Raw genomic sequence first — 19,902 nt, forward strand, 5'->3', positions numbered from 1 at the left:
GCCTCTACCACTAACTCATAGTTCTGCAGTACTGGAGGAAATCCCGCAGCTTGGGCGATGCCACTTTCCATCATTTGCCTAGGCCTGCCGTAGGCATTAGGGGAGAAGACTCGTCTCCTGAAATCTTGGATATCGATATGGCCTAGGTCAGTATCACCGACATTGTCCCAGACACTCTGAACTTTTGACTCCCTCAATCCCCCTCTTTGATACTGGTACTTCATCCTTTCGACCTTGTGAGGAATATCTGGCTTAGACGCTCGTGATGTCTCGGCTGTAGCAGGCGTCTTTGATGACTCCGCCGCCGATTTAGGCATTTATCCTGCACAGCCGGACGCGGATTACGAGGCAATATAAAAGAAGTAAGGCAGGTTAGATAGAGAATATGCCAGCATTCAAGGATTACTTCAAAAATTAGATTGGAAACAGAATGATATTGCTAGCTAAAAGCTTGATTGATTTAAACCAAAGTATTTATGAAGCTTTTGATCGCAAATTTACACTTAAGCATTTTCGGGATTAATTTTCAAAAGGGACAAAGCTCGAAAAATTTTACTAAGTTTGAAAATGCAATTTCTAGTTGATCCTTAGGAGCAGATTCTAATTTCGATTACTTTGCATGATGCTTTAATAATCGGAAAAAAGATGCGAATTTTGAAGATTTAAGCACTTTAATCAATTTTGAATAGACATGCATCCAATTTGTAAATATTTCAGATGATCAAGAGAGACAAAGCGTACTTACCTCATAAAAATGGACGGCGAGCAATTGCCCGACTTGCTGTGCAAAAACAAATGGATAGTTCTGCAAATTTTGAATTCCAACGGTTCTCTCTAATTCAAATTATCGCGGCTGCGGTTGGAAAAGAATTTGCAATTTTGAGTTTTAGACTAAGCGATTTTTTTTTTTTTTTACCTTAGACGAAAGGGCAATTAACCCTTTGTGTGCCTTTTCAAATTGCGTCAAAGATAGGCGTTTTGAAAACCTCGGCGATTTGAAACCTCTTGCCAACTGCATGAGCTCCACATGATTCTTGATGGCCTCCCAAATGCGAATTTGTATGGCGCGATTTTGCGATAACGATATGGTTAGCAAACTTATAGTTTTCGCACCCTACACCCCTCCTACTGTTAGCGATTTTCGGGGTTTAGGGATTTCACAGCTTCGGCAGTTTGGGTGCGTTTTAAACTTTGCAACTTTATAATTCCGCGACCTATCCCCTAAATCGTGGTCTTCGGTAAGTGGGAGGCTCCTGAGAACTTCGGCGTTTGGGGGTGGATTGCCGCGATTTGGAGGACTTTGCCAACTTCATTTTCCACGCGCTTTCCTCCGAAATGCGAACTTCGGGGGTTGGGGGCATTTTGAAAACTTTACTTTCTCCCTTTACCTCCTAAATTGCGAACTTCGGCACTCACGAGGCTTTTGCGAACTTCGGACCCTTTGCCATTTTTGCCAACTTCATTTTCTTTGCATTTCGGCCTTAAGGTCCGAATTTCGGCGTTTTTAGGAGTTTCGTCAACTTTTACTTTCGGATCTTAAGGCACTTTTGCGAATTTTAAGTGAATTTCGGACCTTAAGCCCATTTTGCCAATTTTTACAAATTTCGGACCTTAGGCCCATTTTGCCAATTTTTACGAATTTCGGACCTTAGGCCCCATTTTGCCAATTTTTACGAATTTCGGACCTTAGGCCCATTTTGCCAATTTTTACGAATTTCGGACCTTAGGCCCATTTTGCCAATTTTTTACAAATTTCGGACCTTAGGCCCATTTTGCCATTTTTTTACAAATTTCGGACCTTAGGCCCATTTTGCCAATTTTTACAAATTTCGGACCTTAGGCCCATTTTGCCAATTTTTACGAATTTCGCTCAATTTTGCCTGAAAGTCCGAAATTCGCCCTTCCTAGGTATTTTGGCGATTTTTAACTTTTCTCCTCAAGAAGTGCGAGCTTGGGCACTTGGGCGAGTTTGTCAACCTTGGCATTTTGCAAGGAAATTCGCTCCTCCTTCTCCACCAGCTGGCGAAAATCGTCATTCGTTCAAATCTTGTAAACTCTTTAAGAACAAACATCATGCAATCTATCTCATCGCTCTTACGCGAAAAAAAGGCAACTTTGGGTCCTCATGCGACCTTCGGGACATGCTGTCCTTTGGTTGGCGGGCTTCGCCAACCTCTATCATCTTACGCCTATTCAAGGCGATTTCACAAGTTTGAACAATCTCTTGGAATTCGTGCTCGAGGGCTAGACTAGCCTAATGGAATCACTGGCTTCTTTTGCTAACAATGCTGTCTTACGGATTGAACGCGGGCTCGCTCGAAAGGACGCGAGAGGCTCTGCGCGAAACTCAACAGGGCGAAGACGAAAGGCTCAAAAAAAGGGAAGGGGACCCTGTCGGCGACAGGGAGCGTGTGCAATGCACAACAAGTACTTGGTTGATCATAGTTTTCAGTGCAACCCTTCTGACAGTAATCTGTATGTCAAACACTCGAGTGATGATATTCTCTTTCTTGTTGTCTATGTTGACGTCTTGATCATTATTGGAAATTCAGCACATTTGATTGCCGCAATCAAACAGGATTTGTGTCAAGCTTTTGACATGATAGATTTGGGGCTTCTCCATTACTGTTTGGGTATTGAGGTTTGGTAGACAATTGATAGCATTTTTATCTCTTAGTCTAAATATGCTCGAAGTTTTTTTGAAAAATTTCGGATGCAGGATTGCATACCTGCCCCCACACCTATGGAGAAGGGGCTGAAGTTGTTAGCCAACTTTGATTCACCTCCGGTCGATGAAACGACATTCAGGCAACTAGTGGGCAGCCTCATCTATCTCACTGCCACTAGACCTGATCTCAGTTTTGCAGGATTGTTTGGGCAGCCTTTGGAACCAACTGTGATTCTTTGTGACAGCCAAAGCTGTGTGAAGCTTTCAGTTAATCCTGTTTTTCATGATAGAACCAAGCATGTGGAGATCAAGTCTCATTATTTAAGAGGTATGGTTCAAAGGAAAGCAGTTGAGCTCAAGTACATTTGCACGGATGAGCAGACAACTGATATTCTCACCAAGCCACTTCCTAGAGTGAAGTTTTCTTATTTTCGAGATAAGCTTGGTATTGTGGAGAATGATGCTCTTGCTAAGAGAGGCTCAGCTTCAATGATCCTCATTTCATGTTGTAATGCATTTTTCTTTGTGACTGAGAAATTTGAGGTGAAAGCCCTTGTAATGCATTTTTTCTTTGAGACAGAGAAATTTTAGGTGAAAGCCCTTGTAATGATTTTTTCTCTGTGACGGAGAAATTTGAGGTGAAATCCCTTGTTTCTCTCTCCACTCATGGGAGTAGCCATAGTGGATGTCATGTTGAGAGACTCCATGACAACATCACGTTGAGTGACTCCGTGATGAGAGTTGGTGTTTATATCACACATGGGAGTAGCCATGGTGAACATTATGTTGAGTGAATCCATGATGCTATCACGTTGAGAGAATCCGTGATAAAGTTTTTTTTTTTTTTACACATATGGGTGTAGCCATTGTGTTTGTCATGTTGAGAGACTTCATGACTTGAAAATCTGTAAATGATATCTCCTTTGCTAAGAGGGAGTGTTAATGTTTTGTAGCAGTAGGAGACATCATTATACCTGCGATGGTTGTGCAAACTCCTTGCTGATGATTACCTTGTTCTCAAGCTTTCTTAGTTCGGCTATGTTGAGCCATTCCTTCATTCTTCTGCTTCTTTCACGAGCCTTGCTGTTCGGTTCTATTTTTCTATGGTTTCTCACGTTTTTTGTCTTTGATGCTTCAAAGATGATTGAAGGTGAAATGACTCTCTATGAAAAATGTCACCGTCCATATTGAATTGCTAGCGTTGTCGTGTTTCAAGCTCATATGGGAGTTTCGTGCTTGCTGGCAACGATCTAGTCGGGAGTGTCTTCTATCATTATCGGAATTCATTTTATCCAGCAAGAGGTTCGATTAAGACAATGAACACGTGGATCTTTATGCTGATGAAACATGGAACGACGTGGGTTGTAATTGCTGTTAAGCATTTTGTGTGCATCAAGCATTGGCTTTCCAGTTACCTTCGATATAGACATTATGGGCAGTGTCAAGTCTTTGCATAAGAGTTAGCGTGTCGTGATTATTCAAGAGAAGTCTGAGTGAGACAATATTGTATCTGTAACTGTGATCATCGGGTCTGTGAGTTTTTATAGTATCTGCTTCAGCGATCTTTGTATCTGCTTCTGCCACTTTGTATATGATCAGTGTATGATCACTTCTTGATGTGTTAATCATTATTTCTAGTATCTGTGAGATATATAATGTGTTGCATGTATTGTAGAAGCTAGCCGGCTTTGCTTGAACAGTTAAAAGACTTCTACTGTTGATTGTTAAGTGTTAACAATCCTGATTAGATTATCCCCTGATTAAGCTTGAGAACATTGTATTCAGATTTGTGCATTCAATAAAGGATCGTTTTTGGTGTGGCTGGGTTTTTCACTCTCAAGTGGATGGTTTTCCCAAGATAAATAATTGTGCAATTGTTCTTGTGTGATTTTGAGTTTCAGAATATTGGTTCTATGCTTTTCTGGTTGTAAATTTAACAAAAGGGACATTAACAATGATGCTGCTGACTCTATTATTGTTTATGTTGCTTCACAGGGAGGAGTATATCTTAGGGACTTAAGTCCCTGTTTCTTGCCTGTGCCCAATAATGTGTGTCAAATATCAAGAGGCTCAAATTATGATTTTGATACTTCAGTTGTACAGTTTGTTATATCATCGCCAGTGGTATTTTTTTAAATTACTTTGCACTATCTTCTTTTTCAGCATATCTAATTAATAGACAATTTTTGATGATCTGGGTTGGTTATTGTCTGGTCTTCATCATTGTGCTCTTTTTATTTATGGCATTTTTGGATAATCATAAGGGTGTGAGGTCACATTTTAGTGAGGGATATTGCCGACCTATCACTCATATAACAAACACTTGGCATTCAGAGCTGCTTTCTTCCTAATAGTTAACAATAAATCTTTTATTTATATTTAAAATCATAAATTGCAAGTTTTGGGTAATTGCCATGAATGTAACCTGCATCACCCTTCTAAAGCAAATTTGTATGTATTGATGCATGCTCTTGAGGAGATATTTTGCTTGCTATAAATTGTATTTACTATTTGTCCTTTGTAAGTACCAATGCAAATTACTAGTTTTCTAACAGAACAATAAGCAAATGGGCGTTAAGGGAAACATATGAATAAGTTGACCTCTAATATTTAATAGCCTATTTTTTTAAAATACCTTTTAATATTTTTTCTTAATTTCTTTTGTGATAATAGGAAATACACGCATAATTCTAAAGGGATTCCTAGTAGTACTCAATCAAGGATTATGTAGTTACAAAAATACGTTGTCAATTCATTATTGAAGTTTAATCAATCAGGTAAGATCTATAAGCAGTCATCATCCTAACTCAAACCTCTGGTATAGCATTAAACACAGGAATAACTATCTTCAGTCACTCGTTCTCTTAAAAAGTGCTAAGAGACCAAGTTCTTCACTTTTAATTTAAAAAAAAAAAGTTTTCCAGATATGGCAAAAAACATCCTTCCTCGTGTAAAAAGTGTCGACAACTCATTCAAAGGTTTCAAAAGAACAACTTTGACTTAAGGGTTCCAAGTCAATATATATGAAGGTACACTAGTAGTAAAGTCTTAGTCATAAACAATATGCTAGTACAAATTCTTAACAGATGATATTTAGGTTAAGTCAGTTCTGTCCTTAATTTGATCCTCATGGTTGAGTTGTAATATCCTATTCTCATGTTATTGACCATATGAAATTAACTTTTAGATATGAATCCTTTTTGGGTTTTTCAATTTCAAGTATAAATGCATCTTTATGTTAGTAAGCAATGTATACAAGAACAATGTGACATTCACAGCACAAGTATTCTAGTCAACTGCAGTACTCATAGATCATTCAAAACAATGATAAAAAACATGGCAAATTCAAGCACAGTTTTATCATCCTAGTTTATTGGAAGAATACATATCCTAGACCTTAGCAGTGGTTATGATGGATGGGTTTTGTATCATGCTCAATTCAGCTATACTGCTCCTCTAATGGGATACATGATAATTGTTTTGAATTATAGGTAAACTTTTGTTGTCAGGGTCAAGCTAGCTGTTACTTTTGCAAAGTGGTTTTATATAACTTTAAGTACAACTACAATTTTAACCAAACAACATACTTTCCTTGATCTGAGCAGGTTAGTAGTGTCAATGAATTTCATAACTTATCTGTGTAAAGGCTACTCCTAATGTTTTTTTAAATCTTTGACAATTGAAATCAAAATATAGATTGCAAACTTAGAACTTACAACTTTCATATAATCTGATATAGAAAATCAGTGTTAAGTTCATCTGCTGTCATATAAGTCTGATTATATCTACATTAGCTGGTACAGGTTTGCTTGGATTTTGTTCATTTGGGATTTTGTCACTTCAATACAAAGAGCTGTTATGTGAAACATACAATGGAAATACTTCAAGAATGATGATGCAACTCTTGCAAATCTGCTGCAATCAAACTGTTGGTAACTAACGGCAACTTATTCTCCGATTAAATACTCCAAACAAGCTTACATCCCCTTCCAGCTATGGCGTTGGACAAGTTATGCATCAAGACCTTGAACTCAGTCATAAACTTTGTGGATAAACATGTGAGTGTAACAGGGTCTGCTATCTCAAACCTGAGACATTGTGCTGGCAAATGTGACTGTTACAGTTATCAACAGCAAGGAGTGTCTACTCCATGTCAGTTTCCCAAACTTGCATTAGCACCTTCTCTGATCACAGGCTTCCTTCTAACCACTCCAACAATATTCGACAGCTTCCCAAACACCTTCAAATTATTCACAGGAAGTCCCAACAGTATTTTTACCTCGTGAAGGGCAAACTGGTGCTAGGACGGATAGGGGCAATTTCAAGCTAAAATTCATAACTACATTAAACTCAACCTTTCCACCTGAAAACTGATTCAAACAGGACTAGGGAGCTGGGCTTTGGGGCTGAGGAAAGATCCACAACTTAGACACCGCTTCCCTGGAATCTCATGCCATATATTGAAATCCCCAGATAAATGGTACGACTTCACCGAAAATTTTATGTCAGCTTCAGACAGACTAAAAAGTGCTTCTCAGTTACTTAACTTGGGAAAAGGAACCCACAATTTCTTAGGTTTTATCCTCTAAAAGCAATTTTCTTCACCAAAGGAGGGAAATGGCCTGCATAAGTGGTTCGACCCAATAGAAAACATAAGCAACAGACTTGATTGCACAGCTCTGAGAAATCAGATGGGACAATACCCAGAACCAAAAGATCAATCCATCAACCTTGGTGACCAGAAAGAGGGGGATGGCCAACCCTAGAAGGGTGTACGGACAACACCAACACAATTGCAACCTGCTCAAAAACCACTCCAAAACTGCCAAAAGCAGTCACTAACAATCTCTGAAATCTTGCAAACTAGTTTACCTGAAAAACCTTCATTTTCTGGAACTTTGAAATTTGACACTCTCTGAAGAATAGTGTGTTTCCTGTGTCAACACTAAACCAGCTACGATGAGTCTTTCACCATTGAAACTAGTGAATATTGATGAGGGTTTCCATCCTCGATCAACCTTGGGAGAACTTCGTTGTTCACTCCAGCAGCATCTCGGCATGCATGCAACTCCGAATGATGAAAAGAGAGCCAAAATCCCTTTATATAGAGTTGGAGGGAACTAGGGCAATTTTCCCTCAAAAATAATCTGTTTAACATTTTAAAACAACTTAAGTCCCAATATTCCATGTCCTTAGGCATCCAAATTGGGGATATAGCATCACTTCATAATATTTAAACACTAAAGTGAATATTAAAAGATTACTTTATAACTTTAGTGCAAATATTGAAATAATTTCAACCACAATGTAGAAAGTCCCGCCAAGGCACTAGAAATTGAAACCAAACATGCCGACACATAACTGATGCTGAAGAATGATGCCAGTGCCAAAATGAGCACTTACTATAATTAATCGTGTCCTCCAAGAACAGCATATAACAGCCTAGAAGGCCTAAAACTCTACAAAGAGTGTCATTGTGTAATGCTCCCATTTTCAGATTCTCTTGCAGAACAGTTGGAGCTGAATTTCAAGGTTTGTGTTAGCCTGATCAGAGAAGTATTTCAATGTTGCCAATGAGCTCAAATGGTTTATTGGAGTTGTATGACACCTTATGGAGGGGTTTCAGACAATTTTTCCGTACTTACTATTTATAGTAAGTGATAGTCTGGACACTGTTTTAGTCTATTGGCAGAGTTACTATTTTTGGATAGTTGGTGATTGCTTAAATTGATGATTTCTCTGTGACTAAAGATGTTTAGAGATTATTTTAAATAACGCTATAATTTTAAAGTTAAATTAAATATTTAACTTTACATTTATAATTTAATAAAGTAACTTTATTTGGTGCCTAGGGAGTTATAAGGTTTAAAGTTATTAAATAAAGTGCTTTTTAGAAAGGGGTGCCGACATAGGGAGACATAAGGAGATGATAAAGTTAAATTAAAAGATTGCAAAACCTTCATTAGGGAGTTGGACTTGGAGTTAAAATTGTTTTTGGAGGTCATGTTCAATATGTTGAAGAAGTTTATTATTTTTTGACATTTCTTTGTTATTGAGAAAACTTTGCATGGTTCTGGAGATTTGGACTTGGTTCATCTTAGCCTTTCTAAGGACAAAATACCCCTTGAAGAAAATTAGCTCCGATGGTGAAAGATATAACCTTGCTAATTAATTGGAGATGTCGAACAGGTATTTCATAGAGCATAGAGAATTGAGTTTTTTTGGTGTGGTTTCTTTCAGTGTCAAATTTGCATGAAACCAGGATAGATTACAGTATTTACATAAGGGTGCTGTATTTGGATTTATCTTGTAGACATCCACTGTGAGTTTAATGGCAAAATAACATTGGAGTGCTTTGGGGTGGATTTTGAAGGTTTATTTTGGGTGGCTACTTTATTTGCTTTCTCTTGACATGGAATTATCCCAACAACCTTCGTATAGATTAATCATTAATTTTTAGCGTGGAACGTTATGGTGGTCACCTTGGCATGGACATTTTAGTAAGTTTGATTGCTTCTCTTCCTTGGTCGTGAGGAGATTAGAAGGTGTGACCTCTTGTTTGAACACATCTTTCCTTGGTCGTGAGAAGTTAGGAAGGTTGTGAGAAACTTGGGATATTTAAACGAGTTCTATCTATTATGTGTTAGACACAAGAATTAGGGAGCGGAGTCATGGCTATTATCTTGTGATTTTATTTGCTTAGCTGCTGGATTTTTGGAGGATTTGTGGTTAATTTGCTGGCCGAAACCTAGTCTATGCAGGGCATGGGGAGTTTGTGGGAATCAACTCAAAAAAAGTTTTTTTGGGCTGCCATCTCCCGTATTGCTCAGGTGAAGCATTTTCTTGCTGGTCGAGGGTCATTTTGATGCCCTGGGTGTGAAGAAGAATGAGTTAAACAAGATGGTCGAAGTCAAAACTTGGTCTGAAATCTTTATCACTGTTCATGGTACTTCAGCAGGTCATTTTGGACCCCACACAAGGAAAGTATAAGCAAGCAAAAGAATGTCTGGTATAGTTGTTGCTGTTGCATGATTCATAAGCTTACTGGAGACTATTGACAGTAGTATAATGTGTTGTTGGCTTTTTTATTGATATATTCCTGAAGTTTTTCGATTGTATCTTAATTTTGGAAGGAGAATACTCAGCTGTGCACCTTATTAGAATTATGGCATGTATTTCCATTTGTGATTATTTTTGTTGCTGAGTTTATATGTCCTTTACTATGCATCATTCACATTTGCTGATCAGTGAGTGGACTGGTAAATGTATCTCTTTAAATGCAAGCATTGCTGTTGTTATAATAAGGTTAGAACATTCAATCAATTTTCAGTATATTACTTTCTCTCTGCTGTTTCGAAGTCGAATGTAGAATATTGTTCGGTTACTCATTATGCATGAAACAAAAAGAAAAACAAAAAAACTATTTTTCTTTTACATTTTTTAACTTAATTTTTGTTTAATTTTTAATCACAAATGTTAATTTTTCTCTATTTATATGTAACTTGTTTCCATTACAAAACACCTTTTCATGGAGGAAGCATTAATAGATAGAAATACCATCTTGCAAATATACCAGTCCATGATGCTAATCCATGCCCAAAAGTGCTTGTTGAGGTTTATGTGTGAAGTGTGAGTGCAACTAGAAACCTTTGAGAAAAAAAACAAAATTAAAAAAGACGCAAAGAGAGGAGATGACAGCCATTGGTGGAATTGAAGTCTTCTTCCATGCCTCCATTTTGTCCATCTTCAGGTGTTGGTAGTGCTAGTGGTAGTGTTAGCATTGGGCCTAGAGTTCATGCATCTAGGTTGGATTCATATATGTTGTCACACCCTACTTTAGGTTCCCAACGGTCACGTGAGAGCATATGTTGGAACAAAAACATACATGATGTAGCTAATCATGTAATTAGAGACTTTTGGTTCTATTGCACCATTCCATTCCGTGCAGACAAGTAATTATTTTTCGTTTGTTTGTTGTAGAAATTATAACATAATTCTCTACCTCTTAAATTTTTATATTTAGAGGTATGTCGAATTCAAATTTAAAATTTTATTTAATTTATTTGTGATGTGTTAGGTCTCCTTATTGGCAAAACATGGTTGATGCCATTATTGTTTGTGGTGAGGGGTTTAAAGCCTCTAGTGATGACGAAATAGAGGGCCCGATTTTGAAAGAAAAGGTGGTTGATGTGAAAGCCACAATAGAGGAGTAGTGATTGATATGGAGGAAGGGTTGCACCATCATGACTGATGGTTGGACGGATAGAAGAAATAGAAATGTACTTCCTAAAATGCATTGATTTAGTGATTAATAATTTATGTTTTATTGAATCATTAATTTTGTTTCTTTCTCAAATGGCATTGTATTTATCAAATTTATTGATGCTTCAGGAAACACCAAAAATGTCGTATTCCTTTGTGAAGCTTTGGAGGAAGTCTTAGCTGAGTTGGGTAAGGAGAATGTGGTGCAAGTGCTCACAGACAATGCAACAAATTATTTTGCTATAGGTAGACTACTATTGGATAGGCACCCATCATTGTTTTGGACTCCATATGTTGCTCATTACCTTGTCCTCATATTGGAGGATCTTGGCAAGTTTCCATGGATCAAACCATGTGTGGAGATGGCTAAAAATATTTGTAAATTCATATACAATCACACATGGGTCCTCAACCTAATGAGGCAGAAGGAGTTGGCACATCGTGGAATAACCCGATTTGCAACAAATTTTATCACGTTACAATTCTTGCTTTAGGCAAAGGGAGCTTTGAGGCTCATGCTAGTTAGTGAGGAGTGGGCTTCCTCATCGTATGCTAAGAGCAATGTGAGGATTGATGTGGCAAATTGGATGTCTAATGAGCAACACTTTTGGGTACTTGTTGTGGAGATCGTAAAGGTAAATCTAACTCTACATTATGTTTTTATTCATATTTTTCTTTTATTTGGTTATATTTGTTCACACTTACCTATGTTAATGTTTCACAATAATTGCAGTTCATAGAGACATTGGTAGTTCTTTGAGTTGTTGAACGGGAGAAGCCCACAATGGGCTACATATATGAGGGCATGGATAGGGCCAAGGAGGCCATTAGATCCATTTATGCTGAAGTTAAGCTAAGTATCGTCCCATTTGCGAAATCATTGATAGGCGATTGCACCTCTAGCTTCACAAGCCCCTACACTTAGTTGCTTATTTCCTTAATCCAACATTCCGATTTCGCCTCGATTTCAAGGCAGATGAGGAAGTCCTAAATAGGCTCTACACAATTATAGAGTTGATGATGCTTGATTTTGGTGTTGCAGCACAAATAGTCCATGATATTGAGATCATTAGACTTGCACAAGGAGATCTCTTTTCCTGTGATATATGCAAGGCAACTCCCTCATCATTACAGCCAGGTAAAAATCTATTAAGGGCATAATTTAAGTTTAAAAATAAAAACTTTTCCTCTTTTTATATTATTATTAAATATCAAAACTTAAAGTTGGATAATGAGATTGAATTGTTTTTCTTTTTTTTCATCTCAAATGCATGGCGGGAAAGATATGGTGCTAAGGAACCAAATCTTTAGAGGATTGTGTTGGTGTACGTTTTATCATATATCGAACATTAGAATAAAATATCCAAGGATACTCTATCCTCTCCTGAACAAAATCACTACTTGTGCCAAGATTGCGAGAAAGACCACAAGGCGACTCCAAGGTCTATATGTGCGAACGAGCGACTTTATGTGGATAGCTTCTTGGGTAGTGTGTGCTGAAATACAAGGGGGACTAATGCTTGACAACTAGTATCATTCACAAGCTGGACTTAGACGAATTTATCAATAAATGCTCTTTGTTTTTGGATTTTCTGATTTGGGATTTCAAAAAAAGATAAAAAGGATAAGGGTTTGGGAATTTTATGCTACTTCTAAGCTATTCCTATGAACTCGAGATGGTAAAGACTGGGTGAAACCGGTAACGACACTTTGTTTCACCACACTTGGACAACTACGCAAAGTGGGTGCAATCTTCTAGGGTTGTGCTTAAGATTTTCACACTTATGAATAATACCAACAATTGAAAAATATTACTCAAAGTAGAAGTTAAGCATCCGCATCAAAACCTCAGGCTAACTTTACACATTGAATGAAAATCATCCATCCAAAAAAAGCAAAATTTCACCAATCTAAATTATCAATCCTTCATTCATCTAACAACTTCAAAGCAAATTACTTAAAGCAAATCTATTCTAAGTATTGAAGAAAATATGCAACCATGCAACCACTTGATAACAAATAAGACTTCAAAACAATACTGATAATGAACTTTTTATTATCTAGGTAGCTCTACTAAAACAGTGCGAGACACACAATGGATTTCAAAGAATTGATTAAATTAACAGAATGAGCAAGAATATTTACAAGAATAGCAAGTTTCTAATAAGAAACTGTTGAGAAGATCGAAGACGATCTAACCAAAATAGAATATACACTATTGAGCATTAATACTAAAAATAACATTATTTTAATATTCTATTACCCTCCCTTAATGCTCAATCTATTAACTACACCTATAGACCCCCTGAATTTTACAAATTTATCAGGACCAAGGGGCTTGGTGAAGATGTCTGCTGGCTGCTCCGAGGTAGGAACATACAGCAACTGGATGGATCCGTCTTCAACCAGCTGTTGAATATAGTGACAATGAGTTTCCACATGCTTGGTTCTTTCATGGAAGACTGGATTCTTGGCGAGTTTGAGCACTCCCTGATTATCACAGAAGAAGGGAGTAGGACCTGCCTGGGAGACATGCATATCCGCAAGCATTCGTCGAAGCCAAACCGCCTCACAAGATGCCTTAACTGCTTCCCGATACTCTGCTTCTGTCGAGGAGAGAGCCACTGCCTGCTGCTTCTTACTAGTCCATGTGATAGCACCAGATCCCAAACTAAACACATACCCTGCTGTAGACTTACGGTCATCAACCGAACCTGCCCAGTCAGAATCTGTGTAACCACTGAGTATAGGATCAGAATTCTGAGTGTACAGAAGTCCATAATCAGAAGTGCCACTCACATAACGCAGCACACGCTTCGCTGCTATCCAATGATCAGCCTTGGGAGCTGTCATGAAGCGTGAAATGTAGCTCACTGCAAAACTGATGTCAGGTCTAGTGGCAGTAAGATAGATAGGCTGCCAACTAGTTGCCTGAACAGAGATTCATCCACAACTGGTGAGGATGACTGAGCTGAAAGTTTGAGCCCGGGTTCCATAGGAGTAGAGGCAGGTTTGCAATCCTGCATTCTGAACCTGTCCACAAGACTTCTGGCATACTTGGACTAAGAGAGAAAGATACTGTGCTCAGTCTGCTAGACTTCAACTCCTAAGCAGTAATGTAGAAGTCCCAAATCTATCATATCAAAGGTGCGGCACAAATCTTGTTTGATCCCAGTGATCAAATGTGCTGAACTGCCAGTAATGATTAAGTCATCCACATAGACAACTACAAACAGAATATCATTACTAGAATGCTTGATATACAAGTTTGCATCAGATGGACTCCGTTGAAAACCATGATCTGTCAGGTACTTATCAATTTTCATGTACCAAGCCCGAGGAGCTTGTTTCAGACCATAGAGTGCTTTGACTAGTCTACAGACCTTCTGTTCTTGACCAACAACCTTGAATCCTGGGGGTTGCGTCATGTAGACTTCTTCTTGTAAGTCACCATTCAAAAAAGCACTCTTGACGTCCATCTGATGGACTTTCCAACTGAACTGGGCTGCCAAGGCAAGAACGAGCCGTATGGTACTCATTTTGGCTGTAGGAGCAAAAGTCTCCTCGTAGTCAATGCCTTCTTTCTGTGAGAACCCACGAGCAACAAGACGAGCCTTATACTTGTCTAAGGTTCCATCAGCTTTGTATTTTACTTTGTACACCCATTTGCAGCTAATGGGCTTCTTCCCTGAAGGAAGATTAGAAAGGGCCCAAGTGTGATTCTTCTGAAGACTCTGGAACTCAGCTTCCATAGCCTTTTCACACTCAGGTATACCTTTAGCCTCTGAGTATGTCTGAGGCTCAAAAACACTGTGTATGTTAGCCATGAGAGCAAAATTGACTGTATGTTGCTGTTTGCTCTTATTACGGGAGGTTCTACCCTCAATGAGCTCAGTATCCCTGAGATCACCAATGGTCTTGGCCCACCATTTAGGCCGGAGAGTAGAAGTGCGAACATCTGGAGGAGGTGGAAGAGGCTCAGGATTAGGAACAGGAGCAGCAAGAGGAGGATTATTCTCCGGAGGGAACTCAGGTAGTGCATCATCGAAAATAGATTCTGCATCATCCCTCCCATCAGGGGAACCTAATGGAATAAGAACTCTGTGAGGCTGATCCTCAGAACTCTGCTCAGAAGAAGGGGACTGAAAGAATCCTCTGTCTTCATCAAATACAACATCACGACTGAAGATAAGACGTTCAGTGTCTATCTCTATCAGTCTGTAGGCCTTATGGTGATCACTGTATCCTGTCATCATGAGTTTCTGACTTTTGGAATCCAACTTGGAGCGCTTAGCATTTGGAATCCAAACATAGGCAACAGAGCCAAAAACCTTCAGGTGGCTGATCTGAGGCTTCCGACCAGACCAAACCTCTTCTGGAGTCTTCCCCTTAACAGCCTGAGTAGGAGAACGGTTAAGGAGGTAGACAGCAGTAAACATTGCTTCAGCCCAATACTTATTCGGAACACTCCTGTGTTGTAACATAGAGCGAGCCATCTCAACAACCGTACGATTGCGACGCTCAACAACACTGTTTTGCTGAGGAGTGTAGGGTGTAGTCAACTGGCGTTTGATGCCATGGGTATCACAAAAGTTGGAGAATGCAGAAGAACAAAATTCCCCCTCGTCATCTGTCCTAAGAGTAATGATACTATGTCCAGACTCTTTTTCAACAAAGGACTTAAACTTCTGAAAGATACTAAATACATCTGATTTATGTTTAAGAAAGTACACCCACATCTTTCTACTAAAATCATCTACAATAAGCAAAAAATATTTGGAACCAGTAACAGAAGATGTATTCATAGGACCACAAATATCAGCATGAAGTAATTGAAGTACCTTAGATGCGCGCCAAGACTTTCCATGTGTGAATGAAGTCCGATGCTGTTTGCCAGCTTGACAGGCGCCACATACTCCAAGATGTTGAGTCTGAATATCAGGTAACCCTGAAACAAGTCCCTCCCGAGATAGCTGAGAGAGATACTGAATGTTGAGATGTCCATATCTCTGATGCCACAAAGTGCCGAGAGGAGACATACGGGCTGCTAGAGCCACTTCAAGAGAATCACCAGTGTCAAGAAGCCTATATAGGCCATGATCCTCTAGACCAACAGCAACAGTAAGACGAGTCTCCCGATCAATGATGGAACACTTGTGAGCACTGAACACCACATCTAGTTGAGGAGAATTCCTCATAATCTGGCTGACAGAGAGCAGATTAAGTTCCATTCCAGGAACATAGTACACATTCAGAAAAATGAGAGTCCTGCCACCAGACTGTATTTGAACAGTGCCTTTGCCAACAACTGTATACTCCTCACCTCCGCCAAATACAACAGAATCACTGAAAGGTGAGAAGTCTGTAAACCAGTCACGCCGATGAGAAAAGTGACGTGATGCACCAGAGTCGATGTACCAAGCAGAAGACCTGGCATGATCTGAAGACCTCTTAGCCATAAAGGCATAAAAGGCAAACTCCTTCTGCTCGGAATGTTCAGCAACATGCGCCTTCTAATGTGACCCTCCTTGCTTCTTTTGTTCAGAAGCGAGCATCTGACGACAATCTTTCTTCATATGGCCGTACTTGTGACAGTAATTGCACTGCACATTCTTCTTCTTAGCTCCATCCTGCGTCTGAGAAGAGCCTTTCTGCTGAGAAGACTGAGAGGACTGAAATTTGCCTTTATCCTTGTGAAAGGATTGGGCTGTGAAGGCATTTTCCGAGGAGGCTGATGTAGTACCACTACCAAACTGCTGTTTCCAGCGATCCTGCTGTAGAAGTTTGGTGCACAATTCTGAAAACTTCAGATCAACATTAGTGGAAGTAATATTGAGGGTCTCAATGAAGTGTTCATACGATTTCGGAAGACTTTTCAGAGTGATTACTACCATGTCTTCTTCCTCCATAGTCCGACCAATAGTTTCGAGTTGATCTCGAATGTCCTTAATCCTCGTGAGGTGTTCCTGTAAGGACATACGTTCGTCCATCATAATGGAGAACAACTGATTTTTTAGAAAGAATGCTTGGCTCTTGTCGGATGTCTCATGCAGTTCCTTCAGATGCTTCCAGATGTCAGAAGCTGTCTTGCCGGAAGGAATCTGCGGTAACTGATCATCAGTCATTGAGAATTTGAGAAGCATAACTGCCTCCCGATTGCGTTCATCAAACTTATCTTGATCTGCACCAGGTGTACCAGGACTGAGCTCTTTTCCCAACACAAGCTGGTCAAGACGCCTATATTCAAAAATGGTCAACATACGCTGTTTCCAGATGTTGTAATTGTGACCATTAAAGCGTTGACTGCCTTCTAACATCAGATTGGTGAGAGAGGCCATTTGCATGTTTCCCAAGAAAAAATTTCTGGCTGACCCAAAAAAATCCAAAGACAACCCACAAATTTGTGCGAAAAACCCAGAAGGAATCTGCTGTCAGAATTTGAATCCGCGGGCTCGAAAATCGAGGCACGAAAATCGAGGCACCTAGAAAAAACGGACAACTACCCAGATTAGGTTTTGAAAAACCCAGCAAGATTCTGCAAGAAAAATTTATTTTCGATGAAAAACAGAAGGTAAACACCTTAATCGAAAAAAAATTCCGAAGGTCGTGGGAGCCATGGATTTCACAGAAAGTTTGCAGACCGAAGAAAACTTGGCACGGGGAAGAAGACACAGTCGCGCCACCAGTAGAGATGGCCTCACGCGGAACACAGAAACGAGCCCAGAGCACGCATAGAGCCGCGGACACCGCTGGAGACAGAGCCGCGATCGCCGAGGGTTGAGGTCGCGACGCCGAGGGAATGTTGCAGGTCGCGGAACGTTGCAGAGGGTTGCAAACGAAACGACGGGAGACGACGACCCTGCAGGTCGCGCGAACACAGGTCGCGTAAAAACGCGACGATGCTGCAGGTCGCGCGAACACAGGTCGCGGAAAAACGCGACGATACAACCCTAGAAGCTAGGCAAAAAAAAAAAAACTTTGATGGTTTTTTTTTCAGAAATAATTTTGAAAATTTCCACTAACTGGAAATTAGGATTAAAAAATTTTCGAAAAAATTTCTCCTATAGCTCTGATACCATAAAACAGTGCGAGACACGCAATGGATTTCAAAGAATTGATTAAATTAACAGAATGAGCAAGATGCTCATAAATAATACAAGAATATTTACAAGAATAGCAAGTTTCTAATAAGTAACTGCTGAGAAGATCGAAGACGATCTAACCAAAATAGAATATACACTATTGAGCATTAATACTAAAAATAACATTATTTTAATATTCTATTATCTACGCAACGATTTCATAAATCTCTCCATCCTGAAATGAAATGAGAGAATGAGTTTATATAGAGTTTCTGAAAACAAATGAAAGGTCAAGATCAATCTAAGATCAATGGTCGAGATTAAGACAACCTAACCCTAATTAGGGTTTCCCAAAATAAAATTAATATCCAGTGCATGTAAGACAAATGGCACAAGGTGCTGTCTTTTAGGATTGCACCCCCTTCTCCTGTTGAGAAGTAGAAAATTCAATGAACTTGGACACAATCGGATCAACCTCTTCTATCATGACATGTGGCAGCACACTGACTTTGAATTCTAATCCCTCCAAATCATCTACACATACAACAAAAATGATTTCCCAATCTAATTCCTTTTTCTAGAAAGCATCTTTGATGGATAGGAGGTTCGATGCTTCAGCCAAATTCTGCTTCAGGACTGGTCCAGTGGAGAAGATTTCCTATGTCATGACCTTTAGATTTTCTGACTTCATATCCTTCTCTCGGATAATTAATTCTTGCTTTGACATTCCTTTCAACACTCTAAGGCAGGGAATGATTCTTTCTTGAATGTCTTGAAGATCAACCCATGCTTCTGTCATGCTTGCAATCCTATAGAGTAGAGAGGCGGTTTGTCCATATATTAGTGCTAACCTTTCCACAAATGTGACTGCCTCTTTACTTGTGCTTTCCATCCATGCCTTGGTCTCTCTGGCTGTTCCTGCTTCTTCCTCAGAACTTTTGACTATCTCCTGTGAATTCAAGAGTGGAGGAGCTTTTGGATTCGCTTGATCAAGCAGTTTATTTAAATGCTAAATATAATCCCTTAGGCACTCAACTTCTCTCTTATATTCCTTCTTCTTTTCTACTTCCTTGTTCACTCTTGCCTTGATGGAAGCAACTGAATTATCCAAGGCTTCAGCTTCCTTCTTCTTGGCAGTTGGTCCTAAACTGATTGCAGTGACTTGATATTCATGGGGACCAATATTTCCTTTGCCTTGTCTACTTTTGGCACAACAATTTGCACTGTCGGCTTCATCTCTCTAGATGGTGGAAAACCTTTTGGCTGGCTTCTTTGTAGCAACCTATTCTAATCTGGCCAAGCAATCTGCCATATCATTCTCTTCTTGAACTTCTATTTCTTGTGTATTTACTTCCAATCTTTCCTTCAACCAATCAAGAACAGTGGGCTGCTCAATGCCTTCCATTTCCTGATTACCTTCTTCACATGCAATACCTCGAAGGGCGGAAATCATTCCTTCTTGAAATTCTCCTTCCTCAATATCCATTTTGTTGTTCGACTCCACTACTTCTGTGCCGGTACGAGATAGAGGCAGCTCATTTTCTTGATGGATTAACTCTACATTTTCTTCATGAACCAGAGAAGGAATCTTTATCTCAGCCAATGATTCATCAACAATTAATGTATAGTTTTCATTTCTAGATGTGGTAGAACGAGATGGTTCTATCATTTGCTTCTTCTGAGCAGGTCCTTCATTCACAAGTGCCTTCCCTTTCTTTTTAGCACTCTCAATTGGTCTAGCACTTTGAGTTGCTTCTTCATTTGAAGAATATCCTTTTGCTTCACCCATCATGTCATAAGTCAAGGTTATATTTCTCCATCTTAATCTATGACTTTGCTGATCGACCCACCACCTAGAATATTTCATATCTGGCCGCATCAAGGTGGTCA

General features: G+C 39.3%; 1 protein-coding gene across 2 annotated transcripts in view; it reads left to right on the forward strand.

Moving 5' to 3' along the window:
* Positions 1–19,902, forward strand: part of LOC131067560 (uncharacterized) — a 213,518-nt gene that overhangs the window by 73,977 nt on the left and 119,639 nt on the right. Inside the window, exon 7 of one of the 2 annotated variants that reach the window (XM_058002637.2) lies at positions 4,664–4,792. The exons of the other annotated variant lie outside the window; for it this stretch is intronic. Within the exon in view, the coding sequence (XP_057858620.2) occupies positions 4,664–4,792 (129 nt within the window). The remainder of the gene's footprint in view (positions 1–4,663; positions 4,793–19,902) is intronic. 2 annotated transcript variants of the gene reach the window in all.

The sequence above is a fragment of the Cryptomeria japonica genome, chromosome 10 (assembly GCF_030272615.1).
Source record: "Cryptomeria japonica chromosome 10, Sugi_1.0, whole genome shotgun sequence".
NCBI classification, from domain to species: Eukaryota; Viridiplantae; Streptophyta; class Pinopsida; order Cupressales; family Cupressaceae; genus Cryptomeria; species Cryptomeria japonica.